Source organism: Bos indicus, chromosome 25, assembly GCF_029378745.1.
Source record: "Bos indicus isolate NIAB-ARS_2022 breed Sahiwal x Tharparkar chromosome 25, NIAB-ARS_B.indTharparkar_mat_pri_1.0, whole genome shotgun sequence".
NCBI classification, from domain to species: Eukaryota; Metazoa; Chordata; class Mammalia; order Artiodactyla; family Bovidae; genus Bos; species Bos indicus.
In genome coordinates, this window is record NC_091784.1 from 12,131,483 (window position 1) to 12,149,644 (window position 18,162).

The following is an 18,162-nucleotide window of genomic DNA, read 5'->3' on the forward strand; positions in this document are numbered from 1 at the left end:
TCTGGGTGACTTTTAAAGTCACCTTTATAGGGTTTTCTCATGTGAAGGACACAGAGGGTATCCTGTGCATGACAGCCAGATGGGCTCTGTTCTTTCTCCAGGATCGATGGGAGACACAGCTGCCCAGACCTGCGCCTCGCCAGCCCCTGAGCTGCTGTGGGTGTGACAAGTGAGAGGTGCTCAGACCTTCCAGAAGTATTAGATCCATCTCCACACCCAGCCCAGTGGACTTGGCCTTGAGAGGATTCCTATTGGGTCTCCACGTCCCAGGCCGCTCTGGGTGACCACAGCCACGGCTGCACATGAAGCCCTGGCATCTTGGACTTTCTTCCCTGCACTTAACATCAGTTGTCTCACTTCTTCAGGACAACCCTGTAAGGCAGGTGGAACTGATGTATTTATTCTACAGAGAAGGAAACAGAGGCTCAGAGAGGGCGAGTCACTTGCCAGGCTAACACCACAGGGGAGAGGGCCCCGGGGGCTGGGCGCTGCCGTCCATGCCCTTCGCTCTTGCTGTCCTGCTGCCCTGTATGCATGCCCGAGCCCTCAGCTGCCCCACATAGCAGCCGGGGCACTGCTGTTAACACTGGGCCTTTTGGCAAGATGTCAATCAAGAGAAGTGGTTTGCTTAAAAAAGAAAAAAAAAATTGATATCCTGGAAGTGCAGGGAAGGGAAAACCCACAGATGCGTTTTCAGCCTGGGCTGTATTATTTGCAGACGTGTGGCAAATACAGTGCCAGCTCATTGTTAATAGGAGGGGAGTTGAAGGGTAAGAAAAGAAACAGGCAGCCTTTGGTTCCCGCAGAGGGGACAGGTCAGGGAGAAGAGAGGCGGTTCTGGGTCTCTGTTACCGCTGTGCAGAAACCAAGGGGACTGTTCTTTCTTTGGCGCCTTAGCACCGACTAGGAGGGACACGGGCGACGTCAGTGCTCTTTGCTGCTTGTGACACAGCTGGAAGGGACGAGAAGTGCCAGGCGCGGGAGAACACGGACGGCTTGCCCAAGTGCCTGTCCCTCCCTGTGGGGCCAGTGCTGCTCTGCTCAGGGTAGCTGGTGGGCGGCCCCCGAGGCAGATCAGGAGAGGTGGTGGATTCTCAGTAGTAGAAAATGGGTTCCGATTTAAGAAAACAAATGAACTTCCTTAAGGTCCTGTAGTTAAGAATCCGCCTTCCCATGCAGGGGATGCGGGTTTGATCCCTGATCCGGGAACTAAGATCCCACATGGCACAGAGCAACTAAGCCCGTGCACCACAGCTACTGAGCCTGTGCTCTGGGGCCCATGGTCCGAAACAAGAGGAGTCCCGCATGGACCGCAACCAAGACCCAGCACAGCCAAATCAAGCAACCCAAGCTGAAGGCAGGATCGCTGAAGTTCAGCGCTGGCCCAAGTTCCCCTTCCTGTTGTCTTTCTCCTGCAGGGAGGTGACAGGGAAGGTGGGAAATGGCAGCTGAGGGCGACCACAAAACCACACAGGCAGTGTGTTGGGTGGTTTATAACAATGGTACAGAGGTTGGGATGGGCAAGTGCTGGCCACATTTTACAGAAAAGGAAACTGGGCACAGATTTCATGGATAGTAAGTGGTGAGGCTCAGAGGTACCTGACTTTAAGACACCAGACCCTGCGTCTTTCCCTGAGGACCTGGGCATTCTCTGGGAATTGCTGGAGAAATTCCTCAGAAACTTACCCTGCCAGCCCACTCCGCAGTCCTGAAGCAGCCTCCAGGGTGTGGCTCCATTATTTAGAAAGAGTAGACATTAAATCCCCATAAAAATCCTGGGAGGAAACATTCCAGAGTCCTTCTGATTTTATCTGCCAGTCAGCAGTGCCCACTCATCTGCCTATGTAATCACCACACCCGTGACGGCAGAAATACAGTCCAGACGCATTGGTAGCCGCAGAGAGCGAAGGTGAATACCTCTCTGATTGCCCGAGTGTCTTCCTTTCTGTCACAGGAGCAGATTCCTGCCTTCAGAGATTAGGCTGGATTCTTGTTTTGCACTCAGGATTCTCTGGGGGGAGGCAGCGGATGTAGGCAGAAGAGCACAGCTTGGGGTTGAGCTAAACTGGGCTTTGAATTCTCGCTGTGTCCACGGGCACCTCACAGAGCCTCCCTGAGCCTCTCGCAGAATAGGGCCAGACACAGAGTCCTCACGGTAGAACACTGCTGTGAGGTTGAGGTAAATGAATGTATATAAGGGCCTTAAATGTCATTTGTGTTTAAAAAAAATGCTTTTTGATTGGAGTATAGTTGCTTTACAATGTTGTACTGGTTTCTGTTGTACAGCAGCGGGAATCACCTGTAGGTATACATGTATCCCCTCCCTGTGAAGCCTCCATCCCACTGCCACACCCCTCAGATGGTAGAGAATCTGCCTGCAATGCGGGAGACCTGAGTTTGATCCCTGGGTCAGGAAGATTCCCTGGAGAAGGGCATGGCGACCCACTCCAGTATTCTGGCCTGGAAAATCCCATGGACAGAGGAGCCTGGCGGGTTGCAGTCCATGGGGGCGGGCGTCACAAAGAGTCAGACACGACTGAGCAGCTAACACTTCCACACATATACCCCCTCCCTTGTGAGCCTCCCTCCCGCTCCCCGTCCCACCCGCGGATCGCTGAGCTGGGCTCCCTGCGTTGTGCAGCAGCTTTGCATGAGCCGTCTGTTTCACACACAGTAGTGTATACATGTGAGTGCCGCTCTCTCAGTCCCACCCTCTTCTTCCCCTCCCCCCGCCCCCACCTCCTGATGCCTCTATTCCTGCCCTGCAAATCCCCCCGGTCCTGTTTTTCTGGATTCCAAATATGTGTGTTAATACACCATACCTTAAATGTCACTTCTTATCCCGCCCCCTCCATTAAGATTGGGGGCGTCTCTTTAGTCTCAAGTCACTGAAGTCATTTCGTGAAGCCGTGGAGCTCACACATTTGTGTGAAGAAGTGTTTCCCTGAGATTGCTGATGATTGCTCTCATCTGTTCAGCCATCAGCGACAGCAGAAGTGGGCACACTTTTCCCATAGATGCCCAGAGAGTCAGCGTTTTAGGTGTCGCGGGTCCTACTGTCTGTCACAGGGACTGGACTTTGGGGATGGAGTGGCAGCAGCCGCAGGTGATACACACACATCATAGCTGTGTCACTGTGGTCCACAGAAAGTTTATTTACAAACGCAAGCTAGATTTGGCCTGTGGGCCATCATGTAACCCCTGATCTCCAATCTGGAGAGGCAGGTCCATAAATGTGAAAATGAACAAGCCGGGGGTGGAGGTGAGGGGCATCTGTTGTCCTTACGGCCTGGTGTCTCCAGTGCATCAACCCAGATAGACCCAAATCGGCTCCTGTGTGCAGCTGTGAGCTCCTCAGAGCTGCCGCTTAAACCTCCTTGATACATCTTAATGCTGTTAATGCGGCTGGTGGTCTGGCTGATTTCTAAGTGACAGCTTCAGTTGTTTGCTGCGTATTCAGGGAAGCCCTACACCCACTCGCCAGTTACAGCGGAAGCCTGGGGAGGGCATGTTTGGATTCTAGAGTTTGCACAGTGCCACTTCTCCTTGGCATCTTCTGGTAGCTCTGTGCCTCTCTGTCTCTGGCTGTTCAGTGAGAGTTGAGGGTGAGATGAGGCAGTTGGCTCAGTGTGGCCTAAACGTCTGTCTTCTTGAGTAAATCATGCCTGTGTAACCTTTTCTTTGAAAGGAGGTCTGCCTTGGAAACTCAGTTTGGGAAATGTGTTGAAGTATTGATAGAAGCTAGGGTGTATAAATCCCATGGATGGAAGAGCCTGGTGGGCTGCAGTCCATGGGGTCGCTAAGAGTCGGGCACGACTGAGCGACTTCACTTTCACTTTTCACTTTCATGCACTGGAGAAGGAAATGGCAACCCACTCCAGTTTTCTTGCCTGGAGAATCCCAGGGACAGAGGAGCCTAGTGGGTTGTCGTCTATGGGGTCGCACAGAGTCGGACGTGACTGAAGTGACTTAGCAGCAGCAACAGCAGCAGGGTGTGTGTGTGTGTGTGTGTATATATATATATATATATATATATATATTTTTTTTTTTTTTTTTGCTGTTGTTTGTTTTTTTGCTTGTTTGCTTTTGCTGGGCATCATCAGGATCTTAGTTCCATGACCAGGGATCAAACCTCTGCCCCTTGCAGTGGAAGCACAGAGTCTTAACCATTGGATCTCCAGGGAAGTCTCTAGAAGCTAAGCTGGTCTTGCTGAAGAAGGGTGTGAGGGGAGGCCGTCTGGCCACTAAGCCCTTGGAGCAGCTTCTAGAAACTTTGGGGACCTGTCAGGAGCAGACAAGACCCCCTGATGTGGTGTGAGGCTGAAGAAGTATGCATGGGGGACCCAGCCACTTTTCATCTGTAGCAGGAGTGAGTTTGGATAAGTTGAATGCTCTCAGCTCCTTCCTAAGAAGCCTGAGTCTCTTGCTCGAGATTGTCTGAAAATTTGTAACTGAAGAATAGCTTTCTATTAGCAATTAAGCCTAGAGAAGCTGTAGACAGTTGTGGATTTCTTCTTAGAGGTCCGCCTTAAAAAAAAAATCTGTCGATGAAAAGGCGGTGGGCAGACAGGTTGGCAAGCGATCCAGCGTGTAGAATTGAGATGGCGCGCGCATGCGTGTGTGTGTGTGTGTGTGTGTGTACACACACGCTTGCTCAGCAGCCTCCTGGCTGTTCCTCTTGCCTATTGCCCAGTCTTTCCTCTGCAGCCAGAGTGACTTATTCAGATGAGGTCTCTTCCAGTCTCTCTCTTGCTTAAATCCGCTTGGAGGTTTCCTTCCACTGAGCAAAGGCCAGAGCCTTGCTGTCCTCCTTCGGGCTCCAGCTCTCACCATGGTCCCTCCAAACCCCTTTCCCTATCGCCTTCCCAGACACCTTAGTGAGCCTGGTTTTTCTCTGTGGACTTTTCACACCATAATTGTGTTATCAGTTGTTTAAAGACTGTCTCCCTGGGTAGACTGTGTGCTCCTTCATCTCCTCTGCCAACTCCCTGGTACCCAGAGTGCCAGGGCCATAAGAAGAACCTAATGTGGATTTGCGGGCTAAACGTCTGAGTAACGAGGGTGTATACGTCTTTGCTGGAGCAGCTGGCGCTTTACTTGTGGGTGGGGACTGCTGGGCCCCAAACGTCCATCTGTTCTGTCCAATACCCTTGAACTCTGTCCCTGAACAGTGAGAGTAAATGCCGCTTAGTAAGCCCTTTGTACAGATGTTGTCCATGCAATTTAATCACTTGGGAAAAAAAACTAGATGTCCATTCTCAGTAAATTAGATAATTCTCTCCCAGCCCGACCCCCTCATCTCTGCTCTCATCCACCATCCCGTCCCCCATCTGTTTGCTCATCTGTGTGTCTATTCATCCACGGGAAACATGCTCCGAGCAATCAGTATGTACCTGATATCATCTGGGGCCCTGAGAATATGGTCCTTGAGACCCTCAGAGTCTTTGGGGAAAAACAGACACATCCACAAAAAGTTACAGAAGTGTGGCAGGCTGCGTTTGTGCAGGCTTCAGGACTACTCAGAGGACAGAAGTAAAGACTCTTTAAAGTTCTGGTTTGCCAGTTCTTTATTCCCAGCAGAGAGTCTTTGGCCTCCGCTGACACCTCTAATTGTATATTTGTACAAACAGAAGAACAAATTAACAGATAAGCGCAGAACCCTGAAAGTGGTCCAGACCAGGCAGCTGCCTCCCTCCTGGGGACGTGAGGAGAGCGTAGGGCTGTCGCCTGGCCTGGCTGACCAAGCTGGAGACAGCCGTGCATCTGATGTGTTGTTCCTTCTTGAAAAGTGAGATGAGAAAGCAGGGTATTGGTTGAATGGGAAATAGTTGTCATTTCTGGCAGTGCAAAGTGAGAGCTAATCGTTTTGGGGAAGGCTATTTGAAAAGAGGGGGTGTGTGAGAAAGCGCCTGGAAGACGTAAATTACGGGTGTCGTTTCACGATTGGGACCACGATTCACCGTCCTGTATTGTCCGCCTTTTTGCCTTGTCTTCTGAGCGGTGAATCCGAGAGCCCTGTAATTAGAAGACAAAGACTGTGATTCTCTTCCTTTGGTTCCTCTTATCTCCAAACTAGCTCATCCTTCTCATGCATGACGACTGCGGATTTGCTCCAGAGCGGTTGGAGGCTTGATTGACACTTTCATGGAAGTGGAGCTTCCTTCATCATTCCCTTGCTTCCTCAGTCCCAGATGCTCAATCAGGGTCCACAGTGTGCCAGGGCCAGTGTGAACGAGAAGACGTGGAGGCTGCTGTCCCCAAGCTTGCAGGGAGCAACCAGTTGCAGCCTGAGCCCCGGGGACGGTACAGGGCAGCAGTGGAGGGTGTGGTTAGTTCTGGTGGTCAGGAAGGTGTCTCACAAGAAGTCCTCTTTTAGCTGAATCTTGAAAGATGGGGGAACAGCCAGCTGCACACTGGTTGGGGAAAGAAAGGAGGGGGACATGACTTGCAGTAATACTTGCTTCACATGTTTATTGGAGGATTAAGTGTGCAAATACATTGGTGCATAGGCATTCAGCTTTGGCCACCGGATGCTAACAGCTGATTCATGGGAAAAGACCCTGATACTGGGAAAGATTGAAGGCAGGAGGAGAAGGGGGTGACAGAGGATGAAATCATTACATAGCATCACTGACTCAGTGGACATGAGTTTGAGCAAACTCTGAGAGATGGTGAAGGACAGGGAAGCCTGTCATGCTGCAGTCCATGGGGTCACAAAGAGTCGGACACGACTGAGTGACTGAACATCAACAAAAGGCGTTCACCACACTTTGGCTTCCCCTCCAGCCAGCATCTCTGTTGCTTTCTAGCAGGGACTTCAGAGAACCACGTGACCTCTCAGGTAATCAGTGAAGGCTGCCTTGTGTACCCAGAGATGAAAAGGGTTCTGATTGCCTGTGGGTCTTGCCTGTCCCTACATGCTAATATGTGCAGCACCTGGGGTGTTCACTCCAGAAAGGCCCCGAAATCCTGCTGCCCTGTGTCTCCAGCCACGGGCTCTGCCTTTCCCTGCAAACTAGCATACTGCCCCCTGATCCCCCTACCCAGACCGTAGCCCAGATGGTGAGCTGCCTTCTCTGGGGGGCCAGGGAGAGGGAAGTGAGGATGACCATGCTATCTCATGCCCTGTGTTTGTGGGAACTGAAGAGAAGGCTCCATCACGAACACGTGTCCTCCAAGAGTCCTGGGGCTTCAGGAAGGCATGAGGATGTTTGTGGCCAGTATCAATAGAAAGCTGATTTTTCATACAAAATCTCTGCCCCACACTTCTTTCATGGCCATAATTGGAAGTCAAATCAGCTTTTGGGATGATTGCTGTAACCCTCAGATGCTCCCTTCTCCAGTCTCTGTAGACAGTGTGAAAAGACAGCTGGTTAAGTTGGTGAATAAGATTTGCCACCAGTTGTCATCCTGCGCTTGCTGTCGACCCAGGCCTTGTTTTCAAGATGGATCCACCAAGGTCAGAAAGTTCATGGATTCTTTTTCCAGCCAGCCACCCTGAAACTGAGGCTGATTCGTGTCTCCTGACTTGCTGATGCCAATAATGCCACCAGTTAGAAGAAAAGCTCCTGAGTGGGAAGGATTTAACAGCTCTCAGGTTCTTACACCCAATGTCCAAGAGGGTCCCGACAAACAAGCATGTGTTGTTTTGTTCAGTTGCTAAGTCGCGTCCGACTCTTTTGAGACCCCATGGACTACAGCGTGCCAAGCATACCCAAAGGGAAAGTTGTCCATCAGGAAAATACCTTCTTTTTTAAAAAATATAGTTATTTTAATTGGAGGATAATTGCCTTACAATATTGTGGTGGTTTTTGCCATACATCTACCCTCTTTTTAAAATTGATCGTTTTGAAGAAGCCCTTTGTTCACGTTACTGTAGAATGAGTGGCATCTGTCCTTAAAGTCCTCAACTTGTCTTTTGTTTTGGTCCTTCTGGTCACCCTTCCCCTCAGCCTGGTGGGACAGGCAGTCAAAACTTTCCTTTTTGTAAGTGAGGTTCCCTTTGTCCAAGCTTTGTTCGTGTCCGATCTGAGACAAGGCTGCACTCAAAAGTGTGGTGATGCCACCGCTGCCTTCACTGTCTGGGAGTCCTGCCTCTGATCTGTGTGACTGATTCATGTCGTGCCAAGGAAGCTTCTCCTAGCCTTGTTGTTCAGTCGCTCAGTAATGTCTGACTCTTTGTGACCCCATGGACTGCAGCATACCAGGCTTCCCTGTTCCCAGTCTCCCAGAGTTTGCTCAAACTCATATCCACTGAGTCGGTGATACCATCCAACCATCCCATCCTCTGTCGTCCCCTTCTCCTCCTGCCTTCAATCTTTCCCAGCATCAGGGTCTTTTCCAATGAGTCGGCTCTTTGCATCAGGTGGCCGAAGTATTGGAACTTTAGCTTCAGCATCAGTCCTTCCAATGAAAATTCAGGACTGATGTCCTTTAGGGTTGACTGGTTTGGTCTTCTTGCAGTCCAAGGGAGTCTCAAGAGTCTTCTCCAGCACCACAGTTCGAAAGCATCAGTTCTTTGGTGCTCAGCCTTCTTTACAGTCCAACTCTCACATCCATACATGACTATTGGAAAAACCAAAAGTCAAAAGGCTTTGATTCAACAGACCTTTGTCAGCAAAGTGATGGCTTAGGTGTGGAGGTAAACTCAGAGAAGCGAGTTCCAGAGAAGGTACTGGGTTCCATGTGGAAGCAGCAGGGGGAGAGTGGTGTTTGGAGGACAGGCTTCAGAGCTGCCCTCAGCCCTCTTGCCCCAATGCAAGGAAGACTTGAAGACATTGGCCCTCTCATCCAGTGGGGGAGGATTGGAAAGAATGTTTTATTTACTTTATACAGTAATGTGATACAGATACATCTGTTAGTGGTTACAGGATTAATGCATCTTCCTCGTAGAAAGTATAAAGAAGTCCAGACACATGCTACAGATTCATCTGACTGCCCTCTCTCTGATACCCCATCAGATCTCTTCCATCCTCACCTTACTGATCCACAGTCATTGCTAGTTTTATCTAGGACACATACTGGGTATTTGCAGTTAATGTTAATAGCAGCTTTAAAAAAAATTTTTTTTTTTTTAATTGTGCTGTACAGCTTTTGGGATCCTAGTTCCCTGCTGCTGCTAAGTCACTTCAGTCGTGTCTGACTCTGTGTGACCCCATAGACGGCAGCCCACCAGGCTCCCCCGTCCCTGGGATTCTCCAGGCAAGAACACTGGAGTGGGTTGCCATTTCCTTCTCCAGTGCATGAAAGTGAAAAGTGAAAGGGAAGTCGCTCAGTCGTGTCCGACCCCTAGCATGGACTGCAGCCCACCAGGCTCCTCCGTCCACGGGATTTTCCACCCCACTCGAGTGGGGTGCCATTGCCTTCTCCCCTAGTTCCCTGACCAGGAATTAAATCCGAGTCCTGGTATCTCAGTTCGTAAAGCATCCGCCTGCAGTGCCGGAGACCCCTGTTCGATTCTTGGGTTGGGAAGATCCCCTGGAGAAGGGATAGGCTGCCCACTCCAGTGTTCTTGCCTAAGCTCACTTAGCAGGGAAAGTGCAAAGTCCCAACCGCCTGGACCACCAGGGAATTCCATAGCAGCATTTTGTTAAACGGAGAACAGGAGCTTTTTTCCTGTGCCATTAAAAGTTTATCAAGAGCACTCTTTGGTGGGATAATACATTTTAGTTTACATTTTTAATGGATGTTAGATTCTTTCAAAGCTCAAATAGTAGGTATAAAGGTGTGGTGACTGAATAGCCTCACTCCCACCCCGCTGTCCAGGCCCTGCCCCAGGGCTGGTGCCCCTTTGGTTGGTGCCTTGAACTTCACTTCTGTACCTTCCTAATGCAAAAATAAAGAGCAACAACTTGATATTCTTCCTTCCCCGTTTTTGCACCCAAGGTAATGTATTACACCCACCGTCTGTAGTCTGCTCTCACTTTCCTGTTGCTGCTGCTAAGTCTCTTCAGTCGTGTCCGACTCTGTGCGACCCCATAGATGGCAGCCCACCAGGCTCCCCCATCCCTGGGATTCTCCAGGCAAGAACACTGGAGTGGGTTGCCATTTCCTTCTCCGCACTTTCCTGTTACGGTTTCTCTTTTAGATGTTTTCATAACTGCACATGGATGGTATCTCATTCTTCAAAAGCACCTTTAAATTCTTTTAAAGAAGTTCACTCGATCATTTTTTTAAATCTTACAGAAAGATAGTGAATGAAAAATAAGCGTCATTTTTCTCCCCAGTCCCACTCCTAATCTGTTACCAGTGTTGCTGTTTTCTTATATACTTTCCCAGAATTATTTTTGTTCTTGTACCCTCATGAGTGTGTGTGTGTGTATATTTATGTGTATAAGTCATTTTCTTAAACCAGGCATCTCCTATGGACATGTCATAATTTCTTGAATCATTCCTCTATAGTTGTACCGTTAGATTCTTTTTTGTTTTACTTGTCTAAGCCTGGGAAGAGGAATCATCTTCAATGTAAATTTTTGTTGACGTCTTTGTTTCCTCTGGATAAATCCTGGGAGTGTGATTTCTGGGTCAAAGGACGGAGATGTTTTAGGGATCTTGGTTCACACAACCTCATGGCTTCCCCCAAGGGATTGTATCTCTTCTCACCGTAGATACCCTGAGGACAATGACAGTCCCTCTAACAACAGGGCCACCCCAACTCCCAGCCCAGGGAGTCCCTGGTCTTTTGTTCATTGCAGCACTGTTTACAATAGCCAAGACATGGAAGCAACCTAGATGTCCATCAGCAGACGAATGGATAAAGAAACTGTCATGCATATATGTAGTGGAATATCTCTCAGCCATAAAAAGGAACGAACGTGACTCAGTTGAACTGAGGTGGATGAACCTTGAGCTTGTTATACAGAGTGAAATAAGTCAGAAAGCGAAAAACAAGTACCATATATTGACACTTGTATGTGGAATCTAGAACAATGGTACTGGTTAACCTGTGTGCAGGTCAATAACAGAGATGTAGGCATAGAAAATGGACTTGTAGACACAGCAGGGGAAGGAGAGGATGGGACGAATTGAGAGAGTAACACTGACATATATATACTACAATGTGTAAAATAGCTGGGGGAAGCTGCTGGATAACACAGGGAGCTCAGCTCGGTGCTGTGACGACCTAGAGGGGTGGGATTGGCGGAGCAGGGGAAGGGAGGCCCAAGAGGGAGAGGATATGCCTATATATCTCCGTGGACAGAGGAGCCTGGCAGGCTACAGTCCATAGGGTCAAAAAGAGACACTACTGAGCGACTATCACACGGCTGATTGGTGGTGGTGGTTGGTGGAAAGCAGCACAACATTGTGAAGCGATGATCCTCCAATTAAAAAAGAAAAGAAAGAAAGAAACTGACGTTTTCTCAAGTGGTTACGCAGGTTTCTCTTTGCTGGATTTCAGAGACTCTCTCAACATCAGCTCCTTGGCAAAGCCTGCTGCCCAGAGCCCAGTTGAATTGCTTATTAGCTCCAGGAACCTGGAAAGGGCTCAGCTTGGCCATCCTCCTTCTGGGCTGCCGAATAGAGGGTGAGACACCCCTAGGGTTGTCGGCAGATTAGTGTCTGGTGTCAAGGATAGCACACTGCTGTTCCTTCTCAGTAGTTGTCATGTTATTCAGTGGGTGAGTGAGTGAAAGTCGCTCAGTCGTGTCCGACTCTTTGCGTCCCCATGGACTATATATAGTCCATGGCATTCTCCAGGCCAGAATACTGGAGTGGGTAGCTGTTCCCTTCTCCAGGGGATCGTCCCAACCCAGGGAACAAACCCAGGTCTCCCGCATTGCAGGCGGATTCTTTACCAGCTGAGCCACAGGGGAAGCCTCATGTTGTCATATTACTATTTTAGCATACAGGTCAATCAGGGAGACCCTCCCACCTGCCTGGCACTGTTGCACACACACAAGACGTGTCAGCTCCTCTTGTGCTCAGAATAACCCTGTGCCTGTGACTGTTACACCCATTTCACCGACAAGGACAGTACAACACAGAGAAGTCAGGTGGCCTGCTCGTGGCCACGCTGTTAGGGGCTCAGGACTCGGTCAGGAGCCACGTGGTCCCCAGAGCGCAGGCTGCTCAGCCATCCCTCCTCCTGCCTCCCGGAGGAGCCTGCTGCCTCTTTAGGGACCGCCTCCTAGTGTCTTCTCATCCTCTGTTCAGGCAGAGCTTTGTCAAGTCTCTCCTCCTCCCGTCACCTTTGAGCTGGCTTTTTCCTCTTGTTTGCTAAGGGTTGGTAGTAGAAAAGCCTTGAAAATGCAACAGACCTGAATTTGTCTCCCCTTCCTACGTGTGCGGCCTCGTCTGGGGGACATTACCCACCCCCAGAATCATCATCATGATTTTAAAAAATCACTTAAAAGGTTACTCATTTGGCTCCGCCGATTCTTAGTTGCGGCATGTGGGATCTAGTTCCCCAACTAGGGATGGAACTCGGGCACCCTGCATCAGGAGCACAGAATCTTAGTCACTGGGCCACCAGGGAGGTCCCTGTTCACCACAGTTAATGATGATCGAAGGTAACCTAAATGCCCTGACGGCACACAGTGTGAAAGGAAGGGCCCGTTTCCCTCATCGCCTCTCCCCCTTCTCTGTTCCATTGGATTCCTCTCAGTTTTGAACCACAGTCTTACATTCTGTCCAGTTCACATTCCTTTTCTTTTAAAAAAAAAAAAAATGTATTTTCACTTTTTGGCCATGCTGGGCATTCATCGCTGCACGTGGGCTCTCCCTGGTCGTGGCGAGTGGGGGCGGCTCCCTAGCTGCAGTGCTGCTTCTTGCAGTGACTTCTCCTGTTGCTGAGCACAGGCTGTCGGGCGCAAGGGCTTCAGTACTGGGGCGCATGGGCTTAGTTGCCCCAGGACACGTGTCCCCTGAATTGGCAGGCAGATCCTTAACCGCAGGACCACCGGGGAAGTCTCCTCCAGTTCACATACGATCCTGTCACAAAAGGAAGCTCACTCCCAGGGTCTGATAACATCATGACTGACTGAGCGTCTACCCGTGCCGGCTGTCAGCTGTCTGCGAGAATTACCATCCCACCAGGCGATTTAGCGTCTTGCACCCAGTCCTGTTCTCATGGGGCCCTTCTGAGTCAGAGGAGGAGGTCATACTCAGCTGCCTTAACTTGCCCACACATGACAGGGGAAAGGATGGAGCCATCTTGGGGGACAGAAATTGGCCTCTGTTTGCACACCAGGTGTGTCTGTGTATGTGACCATCATCCTGGTCACAGTGACTATATTTTGCCATTGCATGTTTGATGTCTCACCTCTCAGCTCCTAATTAGGCCTCTCTAGCTCCAGAATTACATGCTTTTTCACACCCACAATGATCTCAATGGGATTAACAGCCTTTTTTTTTCCTGTGAAGGTAATTGAGATCTTTCATGGTGGCATATTTTTATTACTGTAACTCCATCTCTAACCATCCTTCCACTAAATCTCTTACTGTTTTCCAGTAACTGCTTCTTCCTCTCATTCTGAACAGGAAATGTTCAGGGACCATTGAGAGGCAGAATTTCCCGTGATTATGCAAACCATGTTAACCGTGATGTGTTTTCTCTCTCCCCCTTTCCTTTCTCCTGATGGCAGGTGCCTGGAGATTTGAGTCAAACATCCGAAGACCAGAGTTTGTCGGATTTTGAAATGTAAGTCCACAGCGCCTGCTCATGAAGAGCCTTTTAGAAACAGGACTCTTGTTGCTTGGCTCACATCCCAGGAGACCACAACCAAAAAAAAAAAAAATGTTTAAATCTGCATGGCTGACTTGGTTATTGTAGAGCTGGGGAGTTGTCCGCCTGCAGTCTGCGTCCGGCCTTTAGATGTGTTTTTAGTCTCCCTCCATGGGTGTTGAAAAACAATTTAATCTTTTTGGCTGACATTTAAGAGTTGGAAGATGCCGCATGAAAATTTAAATTTCTCCATTTTCTTTAAAAGAAGAAATCCCGGCAAGGCCACCATCAGCTGGAGCTGAGCGGCAACCGCCTCTGCTGTACGGGGCGTGTGCCCCTCCGCTCGCCTTGGTCCCCACTCCTCCGGCCCACTTCACTGGTTCCATTGTCTGGGTGTCTCCTGTTCCAGTTTTGAGTTTGCACCCCCAGGGTTTTTGGAAGCACAAGAGTTCAGTATCTTGGTCTGATTTTTGATTGGATTTAATTCTGTCTGGTGCTTTTGCTGATAACCCCTAGGCTATTTGGTTGATCTTCAGACTGACTCTTTCTGATTGAGTTGCCTTGGTTTTTGGACTGAATAGTCCTGTGGGGTTGAGGAAGAGAGTGGAGTGAGTCCCGAGTCAGGGTCAAGCAGAACCTCCCTCTTCTCATTTAGATGTGCTGAGTGGAGGAAGCTTTAGGCTCCCCAGGAGATGGTGTCATCTGTCCCTCTGCTTCTGGAGAGAGGAGGGTGGGGGGGGCGGGGCATTGGAAGAGCACTTTGTTAGAGCCAGGCCGAGCCAAGTTGAAACCTTAGTTGTGTGACCTCGAGCTGCTTAATCTCTCTGGGCCTGAGTTTGCTCATTCATAAGATGCAGATCACAGCTGGCCTTGTGAGACGGAGGTAGAGATTAGAGGCAGGGGGTATCTAGAGGCCCTGAGTGCTGGTGCGTGGGGTTGTGGAAGTTATAGTGAAGGATGAAAATCAAAGACAAGTTTGTCTCCGCTGGCTCTTTGGGGGATGAGTGGAGGGGGGGTATAGCATGAAAGAGGGTCATGAAATGGCAGCCTGGTGGAGGGCAAGGGAGAACCAGCTGGGGAGAGAGGTGAAAGCAAATAGGGGATCCCAGAGGTGGGCCACTCATGAGGTGGAAGGGACTCATTGAAGCAGGAATTCATCACTGCCTACTGTGGGAGGCACCCTGCTAGGTCCTGGTGGAGGGGTTGAATCAGCACAGACCAGCCACACTCTCCTCCTCCTACCCCCAGGGTGCTTGTCTCCACTAAAGCCAGAGGGAAGTGCCATTCCCCACCTTGAGGTGGAGCTGCAGATCCCGCCTGTCCTTGCAGGGAAGGCCCTGGCTGACCTTGGCTCCATCTCCAGTCTCCCCCCACCCTCTCTTCATACCAGCTGCCCTGGTGGGCTTGATTCCCCCAACTTATCTGGTCTTGCATACACAGGATCATGATTGTATTCACTTAACCCACACTTGTAAATGTAGGAGAGAGATGGTCATGTAAACAGTCAATTCTAATACAGTGTGATACAGAAAGGGGAACACACCTAACCAGCCTGTGTGATCTCCTGTGAGGTTGTCCAGACCTCACCCATCCTGGGAGGTTAATGAAAATGGGAGTATTAGTTACACTTCTGCACCCTTCCCCCGGCCGAAAGAAATGAAGGGGGAACACTGGTCACTAGCACAGTTTTGGGGGTCTTTCCAGGAGAGGTGTTGTAGATACCCAAGTCAATTCAGTGGACCAGAATTGCAGGTTGTACTCAGATCCCCAGGGAGGTGATCAATAGGCCTTATTTTGCCCCATGAAGGGGATCAGCGACTTGGCTCAGAGCTTAGAAGAAATGCTATTTCAGGAAAGAATCATTTCTTTGTGAAAATGAAATGCTCTTTACCCTGGAGGTTGTGAGGCTGTTGAGTCATGGAATCTTCCATCATCAGCGCATCAAACCGTGTTCCAAGCACAAGAGGCTGGTGAATTTTTATGAGCTGCTCTTTAGAGAGAAGGAGAGCTTGAGAAAAAGTGTTTATCCCTAGAACGGCTCTGAATGGAAGCAAGGACTGGGACCTCCCAGCCCTTCCAGAAATGCACAATACTGTTAGGAGAGCTGTTAGGAGTGATCTGGAAGTTTCAGTGACAGCTTATCAGCTCTGCATGTTGATCCAGCTGTGGAAGAGTGGTGATGGTGGGCGTGTGCACCCACGACTCAAGAGTGTGGTTAAAGTCATCCAGTAAGGCACAACTGTCATGCTACCGAAAGAACCCTTGAGGTTCTCTCGAGTAGCCTGTGAGGATCAACAGAGATGATCTGGGTGAAAGCGTGGGTCCGTCCATGGTACATGTGCAGTAAATGATTCTGCGTTTGAATTTAAATCTGGCTTTATTCAACCCTGACTTCAGACCATACCACAAAGCTACAGTCATCAAGAGAGTGTGGTACTGGGACAAAGGCAGAAAAATTGATCAACAGAACAGCATAGAAAGCCCAGGGACAAACCCACGCACCTGTGGATACCTTATCTTTGACAGAGGAGGCAAGAATATGCAGTGGAGAAAAGACAGCCTCTTCAATAAGGAGTGCTGGGAAAACCTGGGCCAGGTGCATGTGGAAGAAGGAAATGAGAACACTCCCTAACATCATAAACAAAAATAAACTCAAAAGGGATTAAAGGCCTAAATATAAGGCCTTTGCGACCTCTTTGCAACCCCATGGACTGTAGCCCACCAGGCTTCTCCATCCATGGGATTCTCCAGGCAAGAATACTTGAGTGGGTTACCATTTCCTTCTCCAGGGGATCTTCCCGACCCAGGGATCGAACCCGGGTCTCCCGCATTGGAGGCAGACGCTTTAACCTCTGAGCCACCAGAGAAGTTCCACAAATATAAGGCCAGACATTTAAAACTCTTAGAGGTGGGCTTCCCTGATGGCTCAGAGGTAAAGAATTCGCCTGCCAATTCAGGAGATATGGGTTCAATTTCCTGGTCTGGAAAGAGCCCACATCCCAAGGAACAACTAAGCCCATGCACCACAGCTACTGAGCCATCGAGCCTGTGCCCTGGAGCCCAAGAGCTGCAACTACTGAAGCCCGAGCACCCTAGAGCCCGTGCCCTGCAGCTAAAGAAGCTACTCCAGTGAGAAGCTTGCACACTGCGACTAGAGAAGAGCCCCTGCTACAGGAGAAGCCCATGCAACAGTGAAGACCCAACAGAGCCAAAAATAAGTAATAAGTAAAATTAAAAAAAAAAAAAACAAAAAAAACAATACAACTCTTAGGGGAAAATACAGGCAGAACACTCTTATAAATTGCAGCAAGATCCTCTTTGACCCACCTCTTAGAGTAATGGAAATAAAAATAAAACTTGCTCTATTCAAGCCACACAGTGTTTTTGGAAAAGCTGCAAGAGTGGTTATTGGTGCCTGACTTTCTGAAATTCCCTTCCCCCACCCCAAACAGCCATTGCTTGCATGACCATGAGCGTTGTTTTCATGGAGTCTGATCTTAAAATGAGGTGATGATGCTGGTTTAGTCGCTAAGTTGTGTCCAACTCTTGCGACCCCATGGACTGTAGCCCATAGGGCTCCTCTGTTCATGGAATTTTCTAGACAAGAATACTGGAATGGGTTACCATTTCCTCCTCCAGGAGATCTTCCTGACCCAGGGATTGAACCTGGGTCTCCTGCATTAGCAGGCAGATTCTTTATAGACTGAGCCACCAGAGAAGCACTGCCCCCCCTTAAAATGCGGGTCAAGGTTTAAAGTGGGCACTGTGAGGACACTGCACGAATCCTCCGAACACTCTAGACACCCTGTGAGCATTAGTGCTCTTGACCCCCGCTAGGCTCGTGGAGTCTTCCCGTGATCAGCCCCCTCTTCAGATGAGCAAAATGAGGTTCAGATAAATTACAGGCCACCGTCACTCAGGTAGTAGGACCTGAAGGGCAGCTGTCTCTCAGCCAGAATGTGAACGGCATCTACAAATTTTACACACACCCGCACACAAGCATTTTAAACTAAGGCCCTTAAAAATAATCTTGGGCGACCAAGTAATGAAACCGTGAACTGCTCTTTTAGTCTACTGTCGAGCGTAATACATGCTGACATACATGGTGTGCCTCTTAGAGGAGAAAATTAATAGCTTCCTCCCTTTTTTGGTAAATTGAAATGACCAGTTTCGATCTTTCTTCTGTTTAGATCAAACCGAGCTCTGATCAACGTCTGGATCCCGTCAGTGTTTCTCCGGGGCAAAGCTGCCAATGCCTTCCACGTGTATCAGGTAATTACCGGGTTTTTAGTTAGACGCCACTGCCAGGGTGGAGCCCACACTTGCTTGTTACTCTCTGGAGCTTTTACATCTTGGTGGTGGAGTGTGGAGTGCCGTACAGAGAAGCCACAGCGTTCTAACACCAGCATCTACCTGCCCAACCTCCCCGAGGCAGCGGTCCTTCCATCAGGCTGGGGGTGCTTCCTCATGCTGGCCGGGGGTCCTAGTGTGGCTGTGAC

General features: G+C 49.5%; 1 protein-coding gene across 5 annotated transcripts in view; it reads left to right on the plus strand.

Moving 5' to 3' along the window:
- The window catches only part of SNX29 (sorting nexin 29), a 596,714-nt gene that overhangs the window by 388,683 nt on the left and 189,869 nt on the right, over window positions 1–18,162 (plus strand). For all 5 annotated transcript variants that reach the window (XR_011564017.1, XR_011564016.1, XM_019987972.2 and 2 more), the window contains 2 exons: window positions 13,584–13,639; window positions 17,854–17,935. Coding sequence is in view for 3 of the 5 variants with exons in the window: in XM_019987972.2 (XP_019843531.2) it covers window positions 13,584–13,639; window positions 17,854–17,935 (138 nt within the window). In the remaining 2 variants the exon portion in view is untranslated. The remainder of the gene's footprint in view (window positions 1–13,583; window positions 13,640–17,853; window positions 17,936–18,162) is intronic.